This window comes from Falco punctatus (assembly GCF_963210335.1).
Source record: "Falco punctatus genome assembly, chromosome: 5".
Classification (NCBI taxonomy): Eukaryota; Metazoa; Chordata; class Aves; order Falconiformes; family Falconidae; genus Falco; species Falco punctatus.
The window spans coordinates 46,196,376-46,219,495 of record NC_137584.1 but is presented as its reverse complement, the minus strand read 5'-3'; the positions used below and the strand labels follow the sequence as shown (position 1 = coordinate 46,219,495).

The window sequence follows — 23,120 nt, the reverse complement described above, 5'->3', positions numbered from 1 at the left end:
GCAAGTGACCTTACAATGTGTGACCTAGCTTTGTCATGTTTGTCCCTAAATCTGTATGTGAAAGTACAAATTTACTTGAGGAAATTTTGTTTACTAGTATATAAAGCTTTGAGCAACTTTGAGCATGTGGTGGGACTTGGGGACCTCCAGAGGTCCTTTCCATCCTGAGTGTTTCTGCATAAACAGCATGGTTAGTGGCAGCACTATAGGTGAATATTTAAAATAACTATAAAATATTTTTATTGGAATAATTATAGACTTACAACCTGCTGACTCTGTACTGGAATCCTCCCCTGTATTGAAAATACTTTTTAAAAAAAATTTTTTTGAATTTATCTGGAGCTACCTGAATGTTAACATACTAGGGAATAGATCTGCAATATCGCACAGGCATCCAAAGAAGGAGATGGAAGGCAGAACTAGTAACTGGAGGTTTTGTGTTACAAGTTCTGCTTACTTCAGTAAGAACCATATTTGGCGCACACGGGTCTTGGAAAAATGACTCCTTTATATAGATTTTGAAACATTTTTGTCTCTTTTGGGAATGTATGAGCATGTCACTTACTAGCCATTATAGAACAATAGGTAAATTACAGTATTTGTTGCATATAGGCCCTGCTGAAGAGGCAAAGCAACTAATTTTGTAGTAATGAAATAGCTGATGTTTAGCTTGCTCATGTTTTTATGTTGGTGTTTTGTTAATGCACTAAATACATTGCTGGGTATGTGCAGGGGTTCTTGACTTTATTCACAACAGGTATATTAGGGTGCAAAGCCAGATGATCCTTGGTGACTATTAGCGAGCAAACTGCAATGCTCAGGGAATCCCCCTGCCCACGTTCTCTACCTGCCAGCTTAATGACTAAGAGTTTCTGGCACAACTGCACAGTTTCTACTTACACATGAAGAAAAACCCAAGTGTAAATCTGATAATAGGTAGTATGTGGCTTAACGATACAGAACTGCTGAGCCAGTTCATATTGGTATGTTATAAATTCTGGTTGTCATCTATTTGCCTACCGGGCACTGGGATTTAAACAAAGCACATAGAATTTAAAATGTGTGTTTGATTTTTTGAGTTCAGCATTTAAATTTATAAATCTGGGTAGAGGTGTTGGTGGGTTTTTTTGTGGTGTTGTTTTCTGTGGGTTTTTGTGTGTTTGTTTTTTAATTAAAATCTGCTGCGTATGTCTTTTCACATACTAAGCATCCTACATCTTTGCCTGGTGGTGGGCTGTGGGGGGAAGCATTTGCTCTGTTTGTAAGTTGAGATGCTGTGGGGAGGGTGCTCGGGCCAGCTCTGGGGCTTGGTGGCATGATGGCAAACATCTGCAGTGAGGAAGCACTAGCTGAACTGGTTCCAGTGCCAATTCTGTCTGAATGGTCCCTAGACATTTGTTTCAAGATCCAGGTGAGGCTTTCTTTATTCTTGCTGCAGCGAACGACTGTAAACGTTTCTGTAGCTGTTCAGGATCAAGTCAAACTGGTTAAGGCAATGTGAAATTCAAGGTTAAAAGGTGAAATGCTGCTAAATTTAAGATTCAAGCTTATGCACGTAAGTAAATGGTTACTTGGATCATTTCCATTTCAGACTCACTAAGTAAGTAAGGTATGGCTCTTCCAGCATCCATCTTCCCCTGCAGATGGGTACCGTAGTCATTTTGCAGGAGTTATGAACTGAAAAGGTCCTCCCCAAACATGTTTTCCCAAGTATGCAAGCCTAATTGCCCTCGTGCATCCAGGCTTCTATCTATAAATGTTTGGATATGGCTCTGTAGGTTCACTTCATCATCCCTTATACAGGATTAAACAGTGTATTCTCCTGTCAGTTTGTTCCTACCACTTGTCTTCAAACAGTGGAAAAACGTGAGCATTAGAGATGCTTGGGGTAAGAATCCATTCACAGATACACAAACATATTTGACGGGATCCTCTCACAGAGAGAGAGCAAGGGTTTGGGTTTTCAGGCTTTTCATTATTCTGTCAGAGCTTAAAGGAAGCAAACTAGAGTACCAACAGAAAAGCAGTACTGTAGGGAATATTTTTCCACACAGGTACTGTACTCTTTTTTTTTTTTTTTTTTTTTTAAAATTATTATTTTTATTTTTATTTTCTTTTTTTTTCTTTTTTTTTTTTTCTTTCTTCCCCCCCCCCCCTTCCCCCAGCATGGGGTTGGGATGATGATGTTGGCCTTTTCTGAGGGGTATGAAAAACAGACCATCTGTCTTTTAAACAGCTTGTGACACCCTCAGTTTGATAATTGCAGGTTGTCTATACAGCTTCCAGACATGTTTAAATTATATGGTCACACCAGGTATAACTCTTCTATTTCTGCTTACAAACTGGTGTGTGGTTTGTTTGCTGCTGAGTAAATGCAGTCATGGGATAGAGATGTCTGAATTTAGCAGAAGGTGAGGTTATCTGTTGCAGTGACCCACCGCAGAGGAGGCATGTATGAGGACCCAGTAGGTGCAAAACTCCGAGGCTGGTGCCCTCTGCCTGGCTCCACCGTAGTTGTTGCCACCCTGCAATTGATGCCCTGCAATTGCTATCCCGTGATGCCAGGTGCAAGCACGACCTAAGATCTTCCTCCCATCTCTGGGGATCTGGTAGCCAGCTCCATGAGGGAGAACTGATGGGAAACAGCACACCGGCTATGAATTAAAGCATTGGATCTGGGTCTTCCCCAGTAGTGTTAACTCTCCAAGTATATCCTTCTCTTGGAAGGTACTTGAGGTTACTTTTCTTTTTCTACATTGATGACATCTTTCACTTGCTGCTCATCTCTTTTTCTACTCTTTCTTAGAAGCATTTGATTACACTGTGCTGATTTAGTGTTTCTAAAACCAGATTAATATTAAGTAATAACAGTAAACTTTGTTTCTGTGAGAGTATCTTTTGCTTTTCAGTAGGAATTTGCAGATAAATGTGGTTTTGTTGTTTTTTTTTTTTTTTTACATAGCCTTCTTCAAAACTACGGGTGGTAAGTTATATACCATTCAATTTAAAGGATTTTTTCAAGTGAGATTTAGTGAAATAACTTCTCAGACTCATTTTGATTTACATCTGCTGCTTTCATACAATTCTGTCCCAAAAGAGCCAATTTAACTCCTGTGCTTTGTTCCTTCATTTGCCATCTTCATTATTTTTCTTCTTTTATTTGTTCTTTTCCATTTTCCACTTACTAATCAGAATTAAACAACTTGCATAACTGGTCATTGCTAACAAACCAGGATCTAAAGTCTGTTTGACTTTCAGTAGTTCCAGAAGTGGAATTAGATCCAGGTTTCATCCTGGATGAACAACAAGCTTTTGCCAGGCACTAATGCCTGATACTGACCATGGTTGGACTTATTAAACATAGGAAAAAAATCAGCAACTGTATGGAACTGATGGGAAGGGCTTGCTTCATTAAACTGCTACCTTAGCCTAAGGTCATAAGGAGTAGACGAGGTAGTTTTATTGCTTTCCCCCAAAACCTTCCTCAGGGGAGTTCACTTACTTCAAACACCTGAAAAAACATGTTGGCAAATACAGCTTTTTCTGACTGCAATGGAGACACCAAGGTGATACGTGCTCCAGATGAGCATGAGCAACCCATGGAAGCAGCAAACACAGGGACGTTTGTCTCCTTGCAGAGACTTTGGCTGACTGAAAGCTGTGTAGGAGCTGGTCTGCTGCCCCCAGCTAGACAAAAGGCTTTCTCCTCTGCTCTCAGATTTCCCCTCAAGCCTTTTAGCAAAGTGAAACTGGAAGGAAGCATCCTAGAATTCATATAGTGGTATAGTTATATGGCATGTATATAATACATGTTTGGTACAAACACAGCTGTAATTAAATTTTTCTGGAGAATAAATATAAACTGTGCGCGTGACGAGAACATGCAGGTGCTGTGTTATATGGGCAACTAGCAGACCATGTCCTGAAAAGCTGAAAGTCATCTTTGGTTTAGGAACCTAACTTTGACCAGAAGTTGACAGTAATTGAGTTGCAATACCATGATGGGAATTGTCCAGTGGGAAACAGCTTTTAAAACGTCATAACTTAAATCTTGATTTAGTGTATTGCATAAATATGAGCATGACTTGTATTTGATACATCCTCTTTTTTTATTAGTATTCTGCAAAGTAAAGTTCGTGTGGTCGCTATACTGTGCGTGTTTGTGTGTGGATTTCAGCTCTGTGCTTCCTCAGTGCTAACTTCTACTAGCGTTGCGATTCATAGGTGCAGAGAAGAGTTTACCTTGGAAGGGACCCGGAGATCACGCAATGCAGGGCTGACTTAAAAAGTTGCTTCAGGGTTTTGTCCAGTTGAGCTTATGCTGGCATGTAGTATGGTTAGCTCTTCCCGATCATTACTCAAAAGTTTAAATTAAGAAGTTTACTTGGGAAGGAAATATTGAAGATTTTACATAACTGCATGCGCAAATACATACTCCTTCATGCTTGTGTGTATGTAATATATTACACCTAGGTGCATGGAGCTGGGAACTATTATTATGGCCACACTCATGGAAATATTTGAATTTGGCTCACTTCGCATAAACACTCTGGCATTAAACCCACAGCGTACAGTAACATGTATAGCACAGCAGTCCTGTTCTCAGGACATATGCTTGAAGGGACTGTCGGTGTTTCCATTTTGACCTTCTCAAGCAGGGGTTCCTAGCCTGGTCTTCAAATTTTTCTCTAAAATATCTTCTCAGAATATTCTATGAAAAACTGCATGTTAAAAGGGGTGAAACTGGTTACCCTCCCTCACCGCCCCAACAATGCAGTGGAGGGGAGAGAGTTTGCATGTGCCTCCCATGCTCGCCCTGGCTGGGGGGTGGCCATCAGCAGGGCAGACCCAGGTAGCACTGCAGCACAAACCCAGGACTTGAGACCTGTTACACGTAGGTAAGTTCCTTGCTGAAACATTATAGAGAAGCTGAAAAGCTGTTTGGAAATCTAGTCATGAGAAGCATGTTAAAAACCCAGTACTAATCCAAATCATATGGTTAAGACTACATTTAGCTATTTAGAAAACAGGAGCCATGTCCAGTATGTGCCCAGTATACTTGATTTCACCTCCACTTCCCCATTTTATTTATTCCTAGTCCCAGGATGCTTTCTGCTGTGTTATGGTCCAGTTGATTTAACGCCCATAGTTCCTGAAGCTTTTGCATCGTTTGTATTTAAATCCCACCCCGAAAAGCTCACAGATACATGCTCTTGTACCTGATAATGCTTCGTGCAAACCCAGCTGCCAACTGAAGTGGAAAGTGTTCAACTGACCCTTGCATCTGATCCAGCCTTTTACACCAAGGACCAAAGGCAACAGCAAGGTATTTTGGGACCAGGACAGGATGTTAACCTGGTGTGTCCTTCCCTAAACACAAACCAGCTTCAAAAAAAGACTGTACTGATGGAGAAGATCCTATGGACTACCCTCTGGTGCATGGCTCTGTGGCAACAGCCAGGGACCAAATGCATTCCTAGGTTCCCAGGACCCAGGAAAGAGCCCTAAGCTTTGCTTGCATCTGGCACTTGATTAGGAGGTGGCTGAGCTCCCCTTCTTCCTTGGTGTAGTTGTGTTCAGCTGGAGACAGGGGCATGACAAGACTAAGTGGCTTACGAGGAATTAAAGAAAAGTCACTTTAAGTAGACAGGATGGTAGATAGAGAAATGTTAAATAATGGATGTACTTTATTAATGAATGCAGGCACTGCTTGTGCAAACCAAACATCAGTACAGACATACTTTATTTTCATGTTCATGGCAACTGAAATCCTGGGATTTTGAATTTCAAAATACAAACAAAGTCATTGTATGTAGTCTGAAGTATTTCAATGTCATTACAGAAGTAGTTCAGCAGTAGCAATAACAAAGTAGTCAGTCGCTACAAAAAGCAGATCTTCTGACAATAAACAACTGTATGGCGCTTAACATGCTTTAGCGAACGCAGGGCTAAGCATGGCAAGCTGCCTTGTAATATTACCATTACCATATGCCATGGTTCTGCTGTGTCACAAAATTGCTCAGACCAGATGCAAAAGCAGGAGCTCCACACCTGCAATCACATGCAAAGTGATATGCCTACCAATAACACCTTAAAAAAAAGTCTTCATTTTAAATCCTTCTTGATGAAGGCCTCAGAACTAGGGCAACCCTAGGGAACCTATACTACAGCAGTTTCTGCAGCTCAGCTGGTAGCCAATAGCTCAACCCCTCTGGATCACGAGACAGAATCTGCATGCCAACGTGGATTATTTTTAACAAGTCTTCTACTAAAACGTAAAATGAAGAACTAAAAATGTAATAGCTCAAGAGACTTTGCAGATAGTTAACTAGATGGTGTGGGGAAAAGTCTAGGACAAAAGAAGAGAGGGTCATTCCAGCTTTCCTTGAATTACCGAAGCTATCAAAACAATATAAGATATCCTGTGCACATGACAGTAGAAAAAACAGGATGTTTGTCAACTCTCAACTAATTGAGCCAGAATGATGTTATAGGGAGAGACTGATGGGTCAGATAAATAGTCCCAGTGTGTGTGACCTGAAGGGACAATACGGAGACTAGCTATGGAAAGGATATCTAGCATCTAGCAGCAGTCTGAAATGATTTCTAAAACTTGTTGCTCAGGCACCCATATCCACATGGAAGCTTCACAGGCAGCCAGCTAGTGCCATGTTTAGTATCCCATACCACATGGAGATAGGTCCAATGCACCTGCGGGGGAACCACAATGACCGCTAGTAAGGCAGAGTTATGATGTTCTGTATTTCTTTGGACAAGACGGAGGGAAAATGTTATTTATTTTTCTTGTAAGGATGCTACTAGGAAAACTATGGCTGGCAACCACACTTTCTTCCAGAAAAGTCTTTGGCTATTTTTAGGCTAGATAGCTCAGTGTGTGCAAAACTAAATTACAACACCGTTATGTGTATGAATAGCATGGTTGTGTTTTGCAGCACAATTTAATAGAAAATTTCAGCAATCTCTCTTCCCAGTAGCTGAGAGTGCCACACTTGAATCTTACTTTCTGCTGATCATGTTTGTCCTGCCCCAGTGTAATTAAAGCATCCACAGTCTTGGCTGTTACAAGCTCTATCGTCTAATCAGGCTAAAATATCAAATAGCTCTTTTTTTTATGTTTAAGTTTATCTTCACAGAAATCCCCATGGTGCTAGGGGACCACACTATGAATAGAACAGTTCTGAAATGCAGTCAACAGACATTTCCGTGCTACTCCAGGGAAGGCACAGATAATTATTTTAATTGTCCCCAGTTTGCTCTTCTGTCCATAATTACAGTTTTGAGTTTATAAATAACGAAGCATGATTTTAAAAACCAAAACAAACCCCTCAATTTCAACACAGTTCCTGAGATAATTAAGTCTCCAAATGTGGCTGTGTAGAAGGGAACCAAAACTACATTGCAGAAGCCCATAACATACAGATGTGCGTAAGCAGAGCAAAGTGACAGGATGGAAAACGTCACCAGGAAAATAAACTCTCTCATCATTATTTCACTGCTTTTTACCTAAAAAAAACAATGGACTATTATCTTGATTCAACCTATTGTTCTATTGCATTTTTTGTTATTGAAGGCGCCAACAGTCAGTCAGTGAGTTTCCTGAGGAGCAGCAGCTTGAAAAGCTAAATGCAGTATCCTTGTTTTGCTGCAGATTTAGCAAAAAAAAGACAAGATAAGTTACTCAGGTAAATTAATGCACATGGTTTAAGATTTAACTTGTTCAAATACCCCCTTCAAATAATAACACACTCCAGTTTTACAGTATGGTGATTAAAACCTGCAAAACAAAGCAGAACAAAGCTCTGCACTGTTGCATCCTTGCTTGATGGACATTCCTCTGTTGTTACTGGGCATTGTGTACTGCCAGGGACAGGACAAGAAAAACTGTAGGTCGGGAGCCAGCACAGCAGGAGGCTTCATTAGCCAAGAACAGGAGCAAAACAGGGCTTCAGAAGGAGCAATACCCTCTCTGAACAACCAGTTTCACCACAACAAGCGCATAATCAGCTGGACAGACTGTAATATATGTATTGGGTAAAGACAGACCTATGGATATGAGACAGCTATAGCTTAAGCATTTCAAAAGATGTTTGCCCAACAAGGAAACAAATCATATATTAAAAACTTTTTTAAGAATAAATGCTCTGTTCTTTCTCTGCTTAATATCTTCCTTGCTTGAAGCTTGGCTGTTGCACAAATGCATCCAGAGCAACGCTTGATGATAACTTAAAAATGTGCAGTTAATCTGTGTGTGGTTTCAGCTCCTGAATGCCAGGAGCGAAAATGTATTTTTCAGAGAGAAATAGGCTTGATTACACAGTATAATCATGTTTATGCAAGTTTTTAGATGGCCAAGATAAGGGAAATACTTCTGTAAATGCCTCTGAGAAAAGACAAAAACTCAAAGGTAAAAAGTTTCTCTCTTTTTCCATGTCATTTTATCCACAAACAAGCATAAACCCCAGTCGAGAGCTTCCTGTACTACAGTGAGAAAGAAAAACTTTAGCTTGCCTTTTTTTTTTAACCTTACAGCTATATTTAATCGTAAAAACTAGTTTGAAGAAAGAGTAAACTTTTGCTCTTTGGTCTATCTTGACATTCCTCCAGAGACACGTAACAGGAATATTTCAGACTCATTTTTTGTCTTCTACTTGCAAGAAACAGGAAAGTTGCAGTTCTTAATTTCAAGGCTTCTGAAATGAGAAAGGTAAAGAATTTATACATTGAAACAAGATATCTTTGCTTTCTTTAAAGAAAAAAAAGATAGAAATAGAAGCACCACTATCTAAAAACAGTGTTTTAGTAAAACTGGATATTTTTGTCTTAACCATAATAATAAAAAAATTCAGTTATGCCACATGCGCCTCCCATTTATCATCTGTGTAACCCTACTAGGTGAGAAACAAAAACTTGTATTCCAATATGATACAGACTTCAGACTGTACATTATTGTAGTAAATCCTGCTGACTGAAACCCAATACTGTAGAATGAGAGTAAAAGAAGTCAGGTTTTTGTTTCATAGGATCAATTTTGTGGATGCAAATGAAAGGTCTTCAAATACCTCCTACCTGTATCTAAATGAATTAAGATGAAAACATCTAACAGTGCAATTTTAGGACCTCCGTTTTGGTGTCCCTCTTCATGGGCTTCTTTATGGCCATGAAGATGCTCACAGTCAGAGCTCTGGGATTCTCACATTCAGAAAAGCTCTGAGGGTGGCAAAATGCCCATGCTGTGTATTACAGTCATTCTGATGTTCTGCCAGTTCTGAAGAGGACAGAGTGCAAGAATATATCTGTAACTGTGGACAGCCATGGCCTTACTAGGTCACAACAAACTGACGAAAACAACAACCTCCATCATCAGTCCAAGATACCCAAAGCCAAACTGGCACAGTAAGAGCAGGCACCTGCTGCCACTGATTAGAGGGATCCTCAGAGCTCACAGGGGCCCTTAACAGACTACTTCTGCAGAGCAGGTCAGGTTCATAAATTCCCCTCACTGTGCAAATACTACTTTCCTTTTTTTTTAAAAAAAATATTTCTTTCTACTGGCAGACTTGTCTCCATGTAAGTCTTACTCTAACTGGTGCTATCTACAGACAGCTCCTAAGGAAACAATTGCACTTACTTAGTGTATGAGCTGGGCAATACAATTTAAATGGGATACTGGCCATTGAGGAAGAACTAACCAGATTCCTTTGGGTTCATTTCCAGATGCTAATGTTTCAGTTTTTTAATAGAGTGTGTTGTAATGTTGTAATATTGTGTGTTCCATGTATTAGCTATTTGTCAAAAGAAAAAAAACAGAGCTGACTTTTTTCGACAAAAGTTTTTGCTCGTATGACTTTTTAAGAGAATATTCTAATGATCAGTATTCTGTAAATTTTTGTAAGAGCTATCATCTCCTTGACTAATGCCATGAAATGATGGAGGAAAATCAGAGAGGCTAATGACATCCACTGTCTCATCTCAGTGAGAGTCCCCCCAAAGCTACCCTTGCAGCAGGAACTTTTGCCTGTATCCTGTATCTCCTTCACCAGTTTCGTGAAGCTATGCATTGCAGAGGAGGATATAAACTGCACACTAAAACGACTGTTCTCAGGTCTGCACGCATGTTTATAATGAAACATCTCCAGCTATTCCACAAATCTCTAAATATTTTTCAATTACCACATCTTAAAGATTTGAATCAGTCCTAATGAGCTGGCACAGTATCATATTACTAGAAATTTTACATCATACACTAAAACACTAAGGAAAGAATTCAAGCAAATTTTCAAGCAAAAAAAAACCAAACAGCCCCTTGATCTGCTGTCATAGAAACAAACCCACAGATACCTCAAAGCATAGTATTAGCTGCAGTGCGGGTTCACATCAGTGAATGTGTGAAAGCAAAGAATAATACTAAACTTCTCCACAGAAAGTTGGGAGTAAAGTTCATATGGGACTATTTTTTCTCTCTTTATCCAAAATGAGAAATGCACAAGTCTAGCACATGAACTGGATGAATTTTAGAACTGATGAACATTGACCACTTTGTGTGGTGCTCAGTGGGTATTACAGTACTCTCAAGGTGTTTATTTAGATTGTTAGAGGTGGGAACACAGGTGAGTATGTGCCTATACTGATGCAAAATATATATGATCAAGCTGGTTTTTTCTTTAAAAGGTTTTTAAAACTGACAGAATCATTCATGTGTTTGATGCCACCAGTACCTCCACAATGGAATTAAAATAATTATTAACAATATAATTCATTATTTCCTACCTGACTATTATGTTTTTGGGACTTTGTCAGCATTTCTTTTGACATCTAAGAAAACACCATCACTGACCGAAAGCCAAGTTTAACATCTTCATTTCATGCACAACTTCAAATGAAAGGCCTTCACAGTTGGAATGGAGTATTTCATCTGCTTAATTACCATTGTTCTTCAAAACTCATCACTCCATTGTTTGGATAGATTTACATAAGACTAGGCAGTAAACACCCAATTACTCAGGCTATGTGAATCTGCATATAGATTTTACATTAGGATTCTACAGTCATTTCAAATGCTTCAGAAGTAATTACATGACTGACACATGATGAATCAATATGTATGCATGAAGCCATCAGACATATAATGTATATCAGTAACAAAAATGGGATATATGCCAAAAACCAGTATGCATAGCACTACCCAGCAACACAACAGTCAGTGATGGTTTGCTAACTGCTTTTTACTTGTCTTGACTGGTGCACGCGAAATGGCAGAATCTGCTCTCACCAGATGTTATGTCAATGCTGTAACATTCAGGTATGGGCAAGTGAACAGTTAATTTGGTCTGATCAGTAATCTTGCTGGGTTGTGCAAACCTCTCTCCTCCTCCAAACAATCCATCAAAACACAGAAACAGAAAATGAAACTGGAGTAGGCAAGGATTGCTACAACAGGGCTGAAGCACCTGGGCATATCCACCTCAAAGCTGTAGTTGATCTGGGGCCCCATCACAGTCCTGTTAGATCATAGTAGTATTGATCTGTGGAAGAGTAACCATTTTACTTTCCAGACCAATTTACTGGGGAAAGGGAGAGAGTCCCATCACAGACACATACGGTTTGTTTCAGTCAGGGTTACATCCTCTCTTACTCCACTTATTATGTTACAAGGTTAAAATGGAGTAGCGTGGAATATTTTCATAACAACTTGGATTTTTCAGTGAGGAACAGGCTACACAAAATTAGAGCAGGACACCAAGAAGATGAAGTACTTAGAGAAGGGGAGGAGATGGCGGGGGAACTGCAACCTTCCAGAAAAAAGGAGAGAACCTAGCATGAACAACAGACAGGCTAAGAGGACAGATTCGTGTTCCTGAAATGCTTATTACCATTTGAAAGAGATGACAGCAATCAGCAGGAAAAAAAAAAAAAAAAAGGAAAAAGCAAAGCACAGCTCATAACAAGCTGAGAAACATGTCCCCTGATATCTAGGTAATGACAGAAACACACTGCCACATGAAAGTAGTATCAAAGATGAACTAGATCATTTCTTTTGAGGTGAGTAACACAACATGATTTCTTCAGACTGACTTTTTCCATAGCCAAAAGCAGTACAGTTGCAGAGCCAGCTCCTACTCACACCAAACTGACACAGCCAGGAATCCAAAAAGCACCATCAATGTGCACCATCAGTGTCAGCAAAGTGACAGCCACCATTCAGTAAATGAGAAACCCACGTGGTAAAGTGCACATTATAAAATATTTCTCCAAATCCCCCCAAATTGTGTGAAGTCCTCAATGAAACTAGGACCTAGATAAACTCCTGACAACCTTTTTTATATACATACTAGAGACAAACATCCTTCTCCAAGCTGGAATAGGAAAATAAAGGCTGTTGACCGACCTGAATTTGGACATCACTTTCAAAACAATCCTTTCACTTGCTCTGTGATGGGGTCAAGATCAATGTCATAGAAGCATGGCCTTGTAGGCAGTCCTGGCATGGTGCTCATCTGTGGGAACAATAAAATGAAGTTATATTCCTGCACCTGTATACAGATAATAATTCCACCCATGTAAACCTTAGATTAAGAGCAAGGTTAGATTGTTAATCATGGACTCAGCTGCAGATGTGATCTTCACCACATTTTTTGTTTCTGTTAAAAATGTCAAGCTTGGTACTTTTTTGATTCATTTTTAAGTGTATGCTTCTAAAAGACAGGAAGGAGAAAATAAAACCCACAAAATACAGGCTAGCACAGCAACCTAAGAATAAACTTCTTAACAAAACGAAGACACTTGGGACTTATTTGTTTCTCAGAATATTTATCCAGAACATTCATCCATTTATATCTACTAGAAAAAAATCACACAGCAAAGACCAAGGGCATAATTGCCCAAATTCACCTGGTGATATGAATGTGTTAAACTCAGACCTCTCCTACAGAGTACCAGAATATAGGAGCAGAATTAATCACAACACTTTCATGACTGATTATTTAATGTAAGAAATAAATTGAAATAGTTCAACTAAACGTACGTGGATTACAGTTGAATCCTAATTTAGTAGTTAGAGTTAGGCAGGTTGAGATATGAAGCTCAAGCAATCCAATTATCTCAAACTATGCATCATTAAGACCTTGATCTAGCATAAGACACCAGCATCTACATAGCTTTAAACATGTAAATGGTTTCATGGACTTAAATTACAGTTAACTACAGCTCTGCTCATGCTACTTATACTATTATTTACAATTGGCATTTTAGCAGCAATTAAAGACATGCATGACGTAGAAATCTTGAGGTGCTGCTCCACAATAGCTTAAGCCACTTTTAACCAGCTTCTCACCTCCGCTGCCTCAGGACTCCCCCCGCTTGCCCTTGTGAGGGAGATGTCTGGCGAGCAGGTTCAGCAGGATAATGCTATTTTTTGATCTGCTTCATCTCCTCCTGTTTCAGTACCTTGAGCCAGGAAGGGTTTTCCCATCCCCAATGCCAGCACTGGCGCAGGGTAAAGGCTGTGACTGTGGGGCCATTTTAAGGCAGGGCCAGTTTGGATCAACCTGAACCACTGCGGATTCACACTCTTAAGTCTTCCCAAGATGACAGAAGCCCTGACTACCTCAGCGTATTTCCACTAATTCAAGGCCTGAGTACCAGAAACAGTCCAAACACAATAACCTAAGGCAAAGGTCAGATTAAGGTTTGTTTTCATGACATGAGCTGCAACCCGTTGCTGAAAGGGGACAGTTTCACCCTGTGAACCCCTGGGATGATTCCTCCTCTGGTACTCGTCACTGCAACCAACCTTATTCAAAACAGTGAACTGATGAAAATACACATTTTTATGGTCAGGGCTGGTTGGCTGATGAATTAAAACAACTTACTGCACGACCCAATCACCAGCAGGCCACTGGCTGCAGCCCGAGCACGCTGTGGCCAGCCATCACCTCCCAGCAGAGAGCACAGGGCTGGGCAGCTTTCTCCCACTGTCCTGTCCTCCCTGATTTCCCAAGGAGTGTAGCTCAGCTACGGTGTCTTCTCTGGCCAAAAGCAAGCTCTGACAGGCTAACTGGCCTCAAAAGAGGAGAAGTACATGACCACCATCCTAGCTCCTCCAGAGAGCCAGATTTACAGGTCCCCTCAGGCTGGACCAGCCTGTATTTCTTTAAGTCAACCTGTTCTGCTGCATATTCAGTGATGGACTTAGCAGCTCCCTTACGCTTCAATTTCACTCCTAATGCTCACGTAATGTTTCCATCATGGGAATACAAGCAAACTGTAAAATCTCTTCACCACAGTCTCAGCTATTCCAGAGAGCTCTGCTGCCATTCCAGAGGTTAATCCTACATTGGGAAGGGGGAAAGGAGCTCAGGGAGCTCAGTACTGGTGCAGCCATCATCTCACTTGAGATCTGGCTCTCAGAAGAAACAATGCAACGAGCTCTTCTAGTTAACTCAGTACATTTCCTCTGTTTTTAAATATAGTCCTTCCTGATCTTTTGTTATTGCACACAGTAAGAATAAAAGACAAAACTATCTGTTTGCATTGACCAAACCCTGTCACTGACTGCATGACATCATTTTATTGGCTGACATTGCCTTGGCATCTCAGCTAAGTACTAAAACACCTTGTTACTATTCTTTATCCATTGGCCACACTAGTTGGACTACTACATCATCAGGGTTACTGAATTATTTTCTGTCTCAGATTCATTCCAGTTTCTGAATTAATGCTTGACAATAAACTGCCTTAATGAATTACGCCTCACTGGAAGGAGAATGAACAAACTGCTAAGACAACTTTCTGGTTACTCTGTGCATGACAGTTCTACATCTGAAAGTAAACTCCCAGATTTCAGGTTCCTTTTTTTTTTTTTTTTTTTTTTTTTTAAAAATATAACTACAAGAACTTGGCCAGTCTTCATTTTCCCTGTAAAATACCAAAGAGAATCAGTTTAGGGGAGTTTTTCCTTATTTTTTTTTAAAGAAATGTAAAAAAAATAAGTTACACATGTTTTGGATTTGTTTTTTTTTTCATAGGCCCAGTTCTACACCGGTGTAACTCCACTGTAGTAACTAAGTGAAATCTATTACACCTACAAAATATGAGTATCAAACCAGTTTATTGCCAGTTCAGGGAATACAACTATTCTCATATTGAAAATTTAAGTCAACAAAAGAGAATGAGTTCATCTGAATTAAAATTACTGCTGCATAAAATGAAGTACAAGGCAAAATAACCCACAGAGGAAACACTTCGGGATGACTACCTATGTGAATCGCAGAGCAAAAATAAAACACGTCCTGTCATTTTCCCCATGGCCCAGACTTCCAAACAGGCAAAGCCATGTAGATTTATGATCATTTATCTCTGCTTTCATCATTGGGACACACAGAGATAACATGCGGCAGAATCTATCCCTTTTTCATTACTTCAAGGTCAATAGGAGGAGATGGCTGGCTGGCTGGGGAGATTACTACTGATTATTTCCTCTCCAGCCCTTCATTTCTTTCCTGCCAAAAAGGCAGGGGAGAAGAGAGAGCTCAGTCGGCTGCGAGGCAGAATCAAAGCTTCAGCTGACTTGCTTTCCATGTGGCTGTGGGCTCAGAAGATCCTCTTCCCTCTCACTATTTTCCACCATACTGAATGAAGGCGTTAATGAGCGAGTTCACAGGCTGGCCTTAACCCCAGCAGGTATGATCCGGAAGCATCCCTCTCCTTGCCCTAAGTAACTGGAGCCTAGATTTTTGTGCACAGCAAGGGGGCTGGGATGCTAATCTGCCCCCTGGCCGCAGCACATACTGCACCTGCACAGCGGCTGGCAGACTGCCTCCACATCCAAGGCTTCCTGAGATAACTACTTACCAAAATCACTTCATTTCTAAAACTTGAAAAAAGGAGAATCAACAACGAAAGAGAAAATATGCCTAAAACATAGATCACTTTGGTAATTAGCAGGTATGTACAGTATGAAAAAACCCACAGAAATTTACAGTCATACAGCTGATACAATATACACCCTATATATGTTGCACGGAGATCAGCACAACCCTCCACTCTAATATAACAACATTTGGGTTATAGATTGGTAGCTATGCAGCATCACATAGTATGGCTGTGAGAAAAGGGCAGGGTAAGAAGCAGTGAATGGCAACACATTATCCACTTAAGACCACAAACTGAACGTAGGTAACCAAATAACCAGTACATAATTTGACCAAAACTGCTACTATCACACTTCCCCTGGGAAAAGGAATATATAAGGCATAAACTTTGCACCTTAAGACTTAATGCAATTCATACGAATGCTTTATGCAGGTGAAAAAATAATAATAAAAAAAAGGTTTTAGAAAGAACTCATCCAGCTGCTGCCAAAACCATATAATTTAGGAATTAATAGGAACTTCTTTTATAGGAACTCACTGGACTCAACCATTTTCTTCACAAACTCTACAACTATGTACACATCCACGAGACCAAATCAGGTGCAGAAAGATGATGTGAAAAATACAATACCTATTTATTACGTTGGTATTCTATGTTTAGGGGGCAAAAGCAACAAGTCTTACAGTCAACTATTCTGAGGATCATTTACGCTCCTGGAAATGTACAACGGCATTAACAATTTTAGTTAAGAAGGCCTGAAGGAGGATACTGCTATTTATACTAGGCATTTATGATCTTCCAGAAGTTTACTTACATGACTAAACAAAAAAATCATACGGAGCTTCCTTACAAAAGGAGTATGCCAGTTATTTGTAAGCTGTATGAAAGTGCTGTTCCACACACCTCTCCAAGAGCATCTCTCCACAACCTCTCCATTCACTGTCACTTGGAAGAGTGACTAAGTTGAGCTTCACTGGAGTTTCATTTAAATTACAGTTTTATGTTGACTTGTAATTTTAGTTGGCCATAAGGTCTGCATAACAGTTGCACAGTCAAGCACCAAGACTTTACTAGCCAGGTTTGTTGTGGTCCCACAAGGAAGTATGCTGCTTAGCTTCCTTTTTTATCATACAAATGCCTGTCACTGGTTGACATATCCTGCCTTTTATTTCAAGTGTATACCCATCCATCTATATATATATATATACATCTCTTTTTTTCATTTATATACATGAAAAATCCTAATAGGACCTGAGATCACCTTAACTGTGTTAGCACAATGGCGTGATTTGGAACACAGGTGGTCCTGAGGGCTACAACTCGTGTTTAGTGTCTTTTTCACCTATTAGACAAGATGTGTCTGTTTTACAGGCATAGCATGGTTTCTCAACAGAGAAAGAAAACCAGAGGAATCTGTACTTAGACAATTAGAAGATACCAGAAAAATCAGCAAACAGCTTATTGAGGAAACCTCCCTATACTGTGGCTTATGGAGTTAATGTTGCATTTGACAAGAAGTGCAAGCAATTTTCATTATCTAATTGTATCCCTTTGTTATTTAAACAACTTAAGACAACCCACAACCATTTCAAACTTGAAATACTGCAGAAAACAGATGTTGTTTCTCAAGAGAATCTAGCATACACATGACTGCGGATAACTCCTCAATAAAATCTGATGGGGTGAATCGCACATCCCACACTCCATCAGCAAGAAAGAATACAAGAGGAAACTCCAGAGATTTATAAATAGCGCTATAAACCTGCATACGTTATGTTCAGCGTGCCAGAATTTGTTGGAATCCTGAGGTGCAGCAAGAAGAAGCTAAATTTCAAGGTCTCAGTAACATTTCCTAGTGTGCGTTAGAGCTCTGAAAGACAGATTACTACCAAAAATTTGCTCCTCTGCAGTGCATCTACCAGTCTCAACACATGTGAAACTGAAAGGAAGAGCCTTCCTCCCTTCTTCTGAAGAAATCCCTCCAGGTCTCCAACCTTGCCTGCTGTTAGGCACTCTTTATCTCCAGTGTCAGAGTACTCCCTCCCACCGACACCTGGGTACTGGACATGCACTGGAAGTTGGCACCACGGGAACTGCAATTCATGGAGTGGGAGAGAGGCTAACGGTCACCTCACCGCACTGCATGACTGGAGAAATGAGTGCTGATTTTATTACTGGATGCCTTAACGTCCCTGCACTCTCTCTTTTAAACCTATACTTGGAAATTTTCATGACACTGTCCATGCAATGAGGGTAGCAGGTAGGACTACAGCACTGAAGCATGCAACTGTGCAAACACTTCCAGTGAGTGGTCACTTACTTAATCTTCAAATTAGACTGTCCTACACCACACAGAGGCACTCAGTGTGCACTGAAGAGGGAAGCTAGCGCACAAAATTTAGGCACCACATCCTAAATATCTCCAGGATCAGCTTATAGTTAGTTCCACAGAACTGGAAAATTTCCCCGCTCTGCGCTCTATCCCTTCAGAGGTAGCTCACGTTTTGAATTATTGAAAAAAAATTACATTAAAGTGTCAGAAAAGAATAATTAAGAGGACAATATTATTTATCTTTAAAGTAAAATTAAATGGCCAAAAAAAATTAAATAATTGCATGATATAGTCTACACACCTTCCCCACCCTGTAATAGAGAGAGGAATGACACTATACCAAAGACTGAACTGATGCTCAAGTGACTCTCACATTAGGAAAAGCAGATGCATAATGGAGGCAGGTTGGGGCTTCCTTGGAAAAGTATCAACCTACCTTCAAAACCTAATAAATTCAGCCTTGGAAAAGGCAATTATTTCTAAAAATCTACTTCAATCACTACATAATGCTTAAGAAAAGATTATCTCATTATTTTTCATTGCCTGGAAATAACAAGGATTTCTGAAAGCAGCTAAGCAAGGATCTTTAGTTAGTGTTTAAATAACTGTTTACTTATAAGTTTTAATGAAAAATTGCCAAACCTGATGATAGCCAGAGGAGACGGGGAGAGTGAAGCTCATATTTCCTTCTCAGGAAATCTTCAACAAAAAAGGTCTTGTTGCAATGTATAAGAACAATCACAGTAAGAAAGTCGATACATTAGCAGCTTTCAAAATGATCAAAATAATGTTTGAAAAGATGCTGATGCTACCCTGCCATATGCTGTAGTATTCCTTGCAATAAACAGCTCTGTTTCACTGGCATGCTGACTGATATCAGGTGCAGAAGTCCATCTGGCATCAATTATTCCATTATAATTGTCTCTTACTTTAATGTTTCCACATTCTTGGCAATTGTTCGATTTTGTGAAAGGATTTACAACAACAAAATGCATGGACATTGCTCTTCTGCTATCAGCATCTGGATGAAGTTATAGAAGTACTGAGTATGGATTACACAATCCAAATTGACCTTGCTGCCAGGTGCTCAAGTGAGCCCGAAGCAGCTTGTGCCCTTTTATGTTCTCTGAGGGATTACCAGGACCCTACAATTTACTCATCTTGAGCAGAAACAGTCTGAATCTCCAAGTGATCTCCTGGGCAACCTAAGGAGAAAACCAAACCCCACACAACAATCCACATCTGTCCAGTATAGCTTTCAGAGAAACCTGTGGGTACTTATCCCAAAGGAAGCAGGGGACAAGAGGAAAAGCAGTCAGTGCTTGGTTGGCCAAGTTCTTGATGAATAGGTAATACCACTGGAACTCAAGCCTTGCTGTTGGTGACATGCTCAAGCACTGAAAACCCAGAAACGGCATTTTACTAGTTATATTTAGGCATAGATGTAAACTATGAATGAGCAATTTGGTTACAATAAAGTAACCTAAGAACGAGCAATTCCCCGATTAAGTGAAACATTTGTGACTCACACATATGACTGCAGTTCCTCTCAGCAGTGCTGTCTCAACTCATTTTCATCTTAGAATTTATAAAACCATACTTGAAGCAAAAGAAAATGGTCCCCGTAATAACAGCACAATGGGATCAATATTTTAAATTTTACTTGAAAAATACAACTCTCTCTGAGGTAGCACATTAGATGGTGGTAGTTCAGTGTACTATTTTTTCACATCATCCGCAACACAGCATGTTTCACAGGGTATTCAAAGCTGGTTTTTGCCTTAAATAGGTCAATTGATAAACAAAATAGTGCAAAAATGAAAGCTACAAAAACCAAACAACCCACCCCAACACCTCCTCCCCCCAAAAAACCCCACCAAACCACACAATAACAAACAAACCCAAACCAAACACCCCCCTGCCCTCCCCCCGAATAAAACAACCAACCACAGAGGACATAAAGGGAGAGACTAAAAAACAGGGCTACAAATTCCAGGTGACTTGTTCGAAAATATTTCCTTCCATCCCAGCCCACTCAAATCCATTTCCAGAAGTAATTGCTCCCTTGGCCAAGGCCTACATCCTGATTTTCCTTTCCCTTTTGGGCTTTTGACAGAATCCCTGGCAGAGGATTCTCGCTCACTGCCTCTTGTACAAAATCACCTCCTCAGCCAGCAGAAATCCTTCCCTCCAGCTCACCTCTTACGTCAGAAGCTCCCAGGGCTCTTCCCATCCTTGATGAGTGTGCAATATATCAGGCAGTTCTGGAAACAAACCTCTGAGGGAATAAATCCAGAGGACAAAGGTGTTCCTCTCATGTGCTGTTTCAGCAACAGCAGTACCTGAAGTATCTGATGTTTGTGGGTACCTAGTCCTTCTTTGTCCAGTGCTTGGGCCTCCTGGTGAAGAGGAGGTGCCCAAGCTGCACCAGCAGCTCAGGTTCTGCTGAAAGCACAGCAGGTTTTGTGGTATTTGGGGAGGAGAGGTCTCCGCCTTGCATTTGCTAAGGGACTGGACACCATTTCCTCTGAAACCGGTTTATTTTGTACCAGTTGCTTCTCTGGAAGGGCCATTCCTCAAACACTGGGAGCAAGTCCCATGTTCTGCTCTTGAACTTCACTACACCATTTTGTTTAAAAGCTTCATAACTTTCACACAAGACTTGCACTTGCTGGTCAGACAGCCCGACATGTTCACACAGGAAAGCAGAGAGCCTCAGTTACAGCCCAGAAACTAGAGATACTGGCAGCCGCAGAGTATGTAAAGTGAGTATGTGTGCCCAACATGCAAAAGAATTTACCGTTCCCAGTAAGACATGCTAGGAGGAGCATCATTCATTCATTTCAATTACAATTACAACATGGAGAAATTCCAAAAGATTGTGTAACTATGGTGAAAGAAACTACATTTAACTGCTGCCACACATACTAGCCCTCTTGGCTACAATTAACTAGATCCACTGACATCTGAGGAAGTCAAGTTCCCCATGAAACATCGTATCAGGCAAAGATGATGTGTGTGTGTGTGTATATATATGTGGGAGGAACTGCTTCTAAAGAACATAAAGGGATTATAGCAAAGGACCCCTTTAAATCAGTTCTTTTTAATTGTTAAATCACAAAACTGGCTTGGTCTCATAACTTGATTTAAGCTAAGCACCAGTGGTGACCTTTATAATAACAAAGGATATAAGAATATTGGAAAACATCTGAAACAACAGCAGTTGAAAAAAGTGGAAGAGGAGGTGACTTGAAGAGGTCTCCAAAAGGCTGCTAAGAAAAGCGAGCCTAGAACAACCTATGCTGGAGGAGCTCACACCTCACCTGGAAAATGGAGGAGCATAGAAATGCTTTGAAAAAGACTGAAAGCCACTGACTTGTGATGCTCTAATGCCTTCAAAAGAGTCACCTTCTTTGCAGGTTGCCTGAACTGTGCTAACAGCTGTAAAGAGAAAGGAAAAAAAACGTAGCTGTGAGTGTGCAGCTTAACTCTCTCATGGAAACACTGATTTTCAAAGTTTCTCTAAGGAGATACTAAACCTCTAATTTCTGTTCACTGAGAGAGAAGCACAAGTTAATAAGCTGTCAGACAGATATAATTGTTAAAGGAAACCAGCCAAAATTTTGTTAACTGACAGAGAGCCCAATCTTTATCCTACAAATGTGTATCCTTACATAATATAATAAAGATTTATATTTTTACATTTATAAATAAAATAATTTTCAAAGTACTTACAAATTTGAATTAAATGCATTAAGTACATCTGGGAAATAAATGAAATAAGATCTGTATTTTAAAAGGTGAGTGAGATAGGAGGCAGAAAACATTAAATGATTTGCCAAAAGCAGCTGAGGTGCTGCCAGGAGAATGGAACTTGAAATTGGTAACTGGTTCTCATCTTAGTCTCATATAACTGAAACTCAAAAATAACCATGCTAAAATAGCTACATTGTATGAAACATCTTTCCCTGTTACATAATGAAGCCTTTGTATTAGTATTTTTTAATGAAATAACAACTTTCTCCGTTTCTCACACTTTGCTCAGTATGATATTTTGTGGGTGGCATTCAGTATTTTTCCCAAATGAAGCATGTAAAAGGACAAAAAAACATGTGGACAGCAAAAATGAATTTCTGCATCTCAGCACAAAACAAGTTAACACAACTCTTTTTTTCTGTTTTGAAAAACACCTAATACAGGAATGATCTACAGGAACTTCTTTTCAAGCATTAGAAAAATATGTAAAAGTGCCACCATCATAGAAAATTTATCTGTGCACAAACAGAGTAAATAATAAAAAGACTACAGTAAAATGATAATACAGAAATTAAAAATCAGTTAGAATATAATCTCTCTAATGCCAAAGTGAACAAACTAGCAGACAAAGTTATAAGCTTTATTTACTCTCATGGTATAGCCCCCTGGCTCCTCCTAATCAAAACAAGGCCAGTCTATAATGAACTTTCATTTTTGGCAAACAAACCATTTACAACTCCACTGCTCAGCCAAAGGCATAACAAACACAACTCACAACACATCTGCTAACGTTCAGAATGCCTCCTTCCCTCCCGGTGACCCCCTGAATGAAGGCCCCCTGTGATGGCACAGTGACCTTGCCTGAAGAGCTGCAATGCCCCCGTAGTGTGTTGCTACCCACCTGCCTGGCTATCTTCCTTGAAGAGAGGCTGCTGGTGAGCAAGAGCGCTCTCCCTGGGATGCAGCCACGGATCGTGCTGCTGCCTCATCATCAGCATCCCCTCCAGCAGCTGGAATTCCCATAGTTGTTTGATAATTACTTGTTCTTTATTTGTGGGAAAACTCTGCTTTATCTTTGCTTGCACATTACATTTCTCCTTTTCCAGACTGCTTAAATACTGACTGAAGCTATTTTTAATTT

General features: G+C 40.0%; 1 protein-coding gene across 4 annotated transcripts in view; it reads right to left on the bottom strand.

Annotated features, from left to right (window-relative positions):
* Positions 1-5,669: 5,669 nt before the first annotated feature.
* The window catches only part of MTHFD1L (methylenetetrahydrofolate dehydrogenase (NADP+ dependent) 1 like), a 156,895-nt gene continuing 139,444 nt past the window's right edge, over positions 5,670-23,120 (bottom strand). For all 4 annotated transcript variants that reach the window (XM_080389690.1, XM_080389691.1, XM_080389689.1 and 1 more), the window contains 2 exons: positions 12,407-12,515; positions 5,670-8,711 (listed from right to left, as the gene is read on the bottom strand). In XM_080389690.1, coding sequence (XP_080245816.1) covers positions 12,426-12,515 — 90 coding nt within the window. In that variant the 3' untranslated portion in view covers positions 5,670-8,711; positions 12,407-12,425. The remainder of the gene's footprint in view (positions 8,712-12,406; positions 12,516-23,120) is intronic.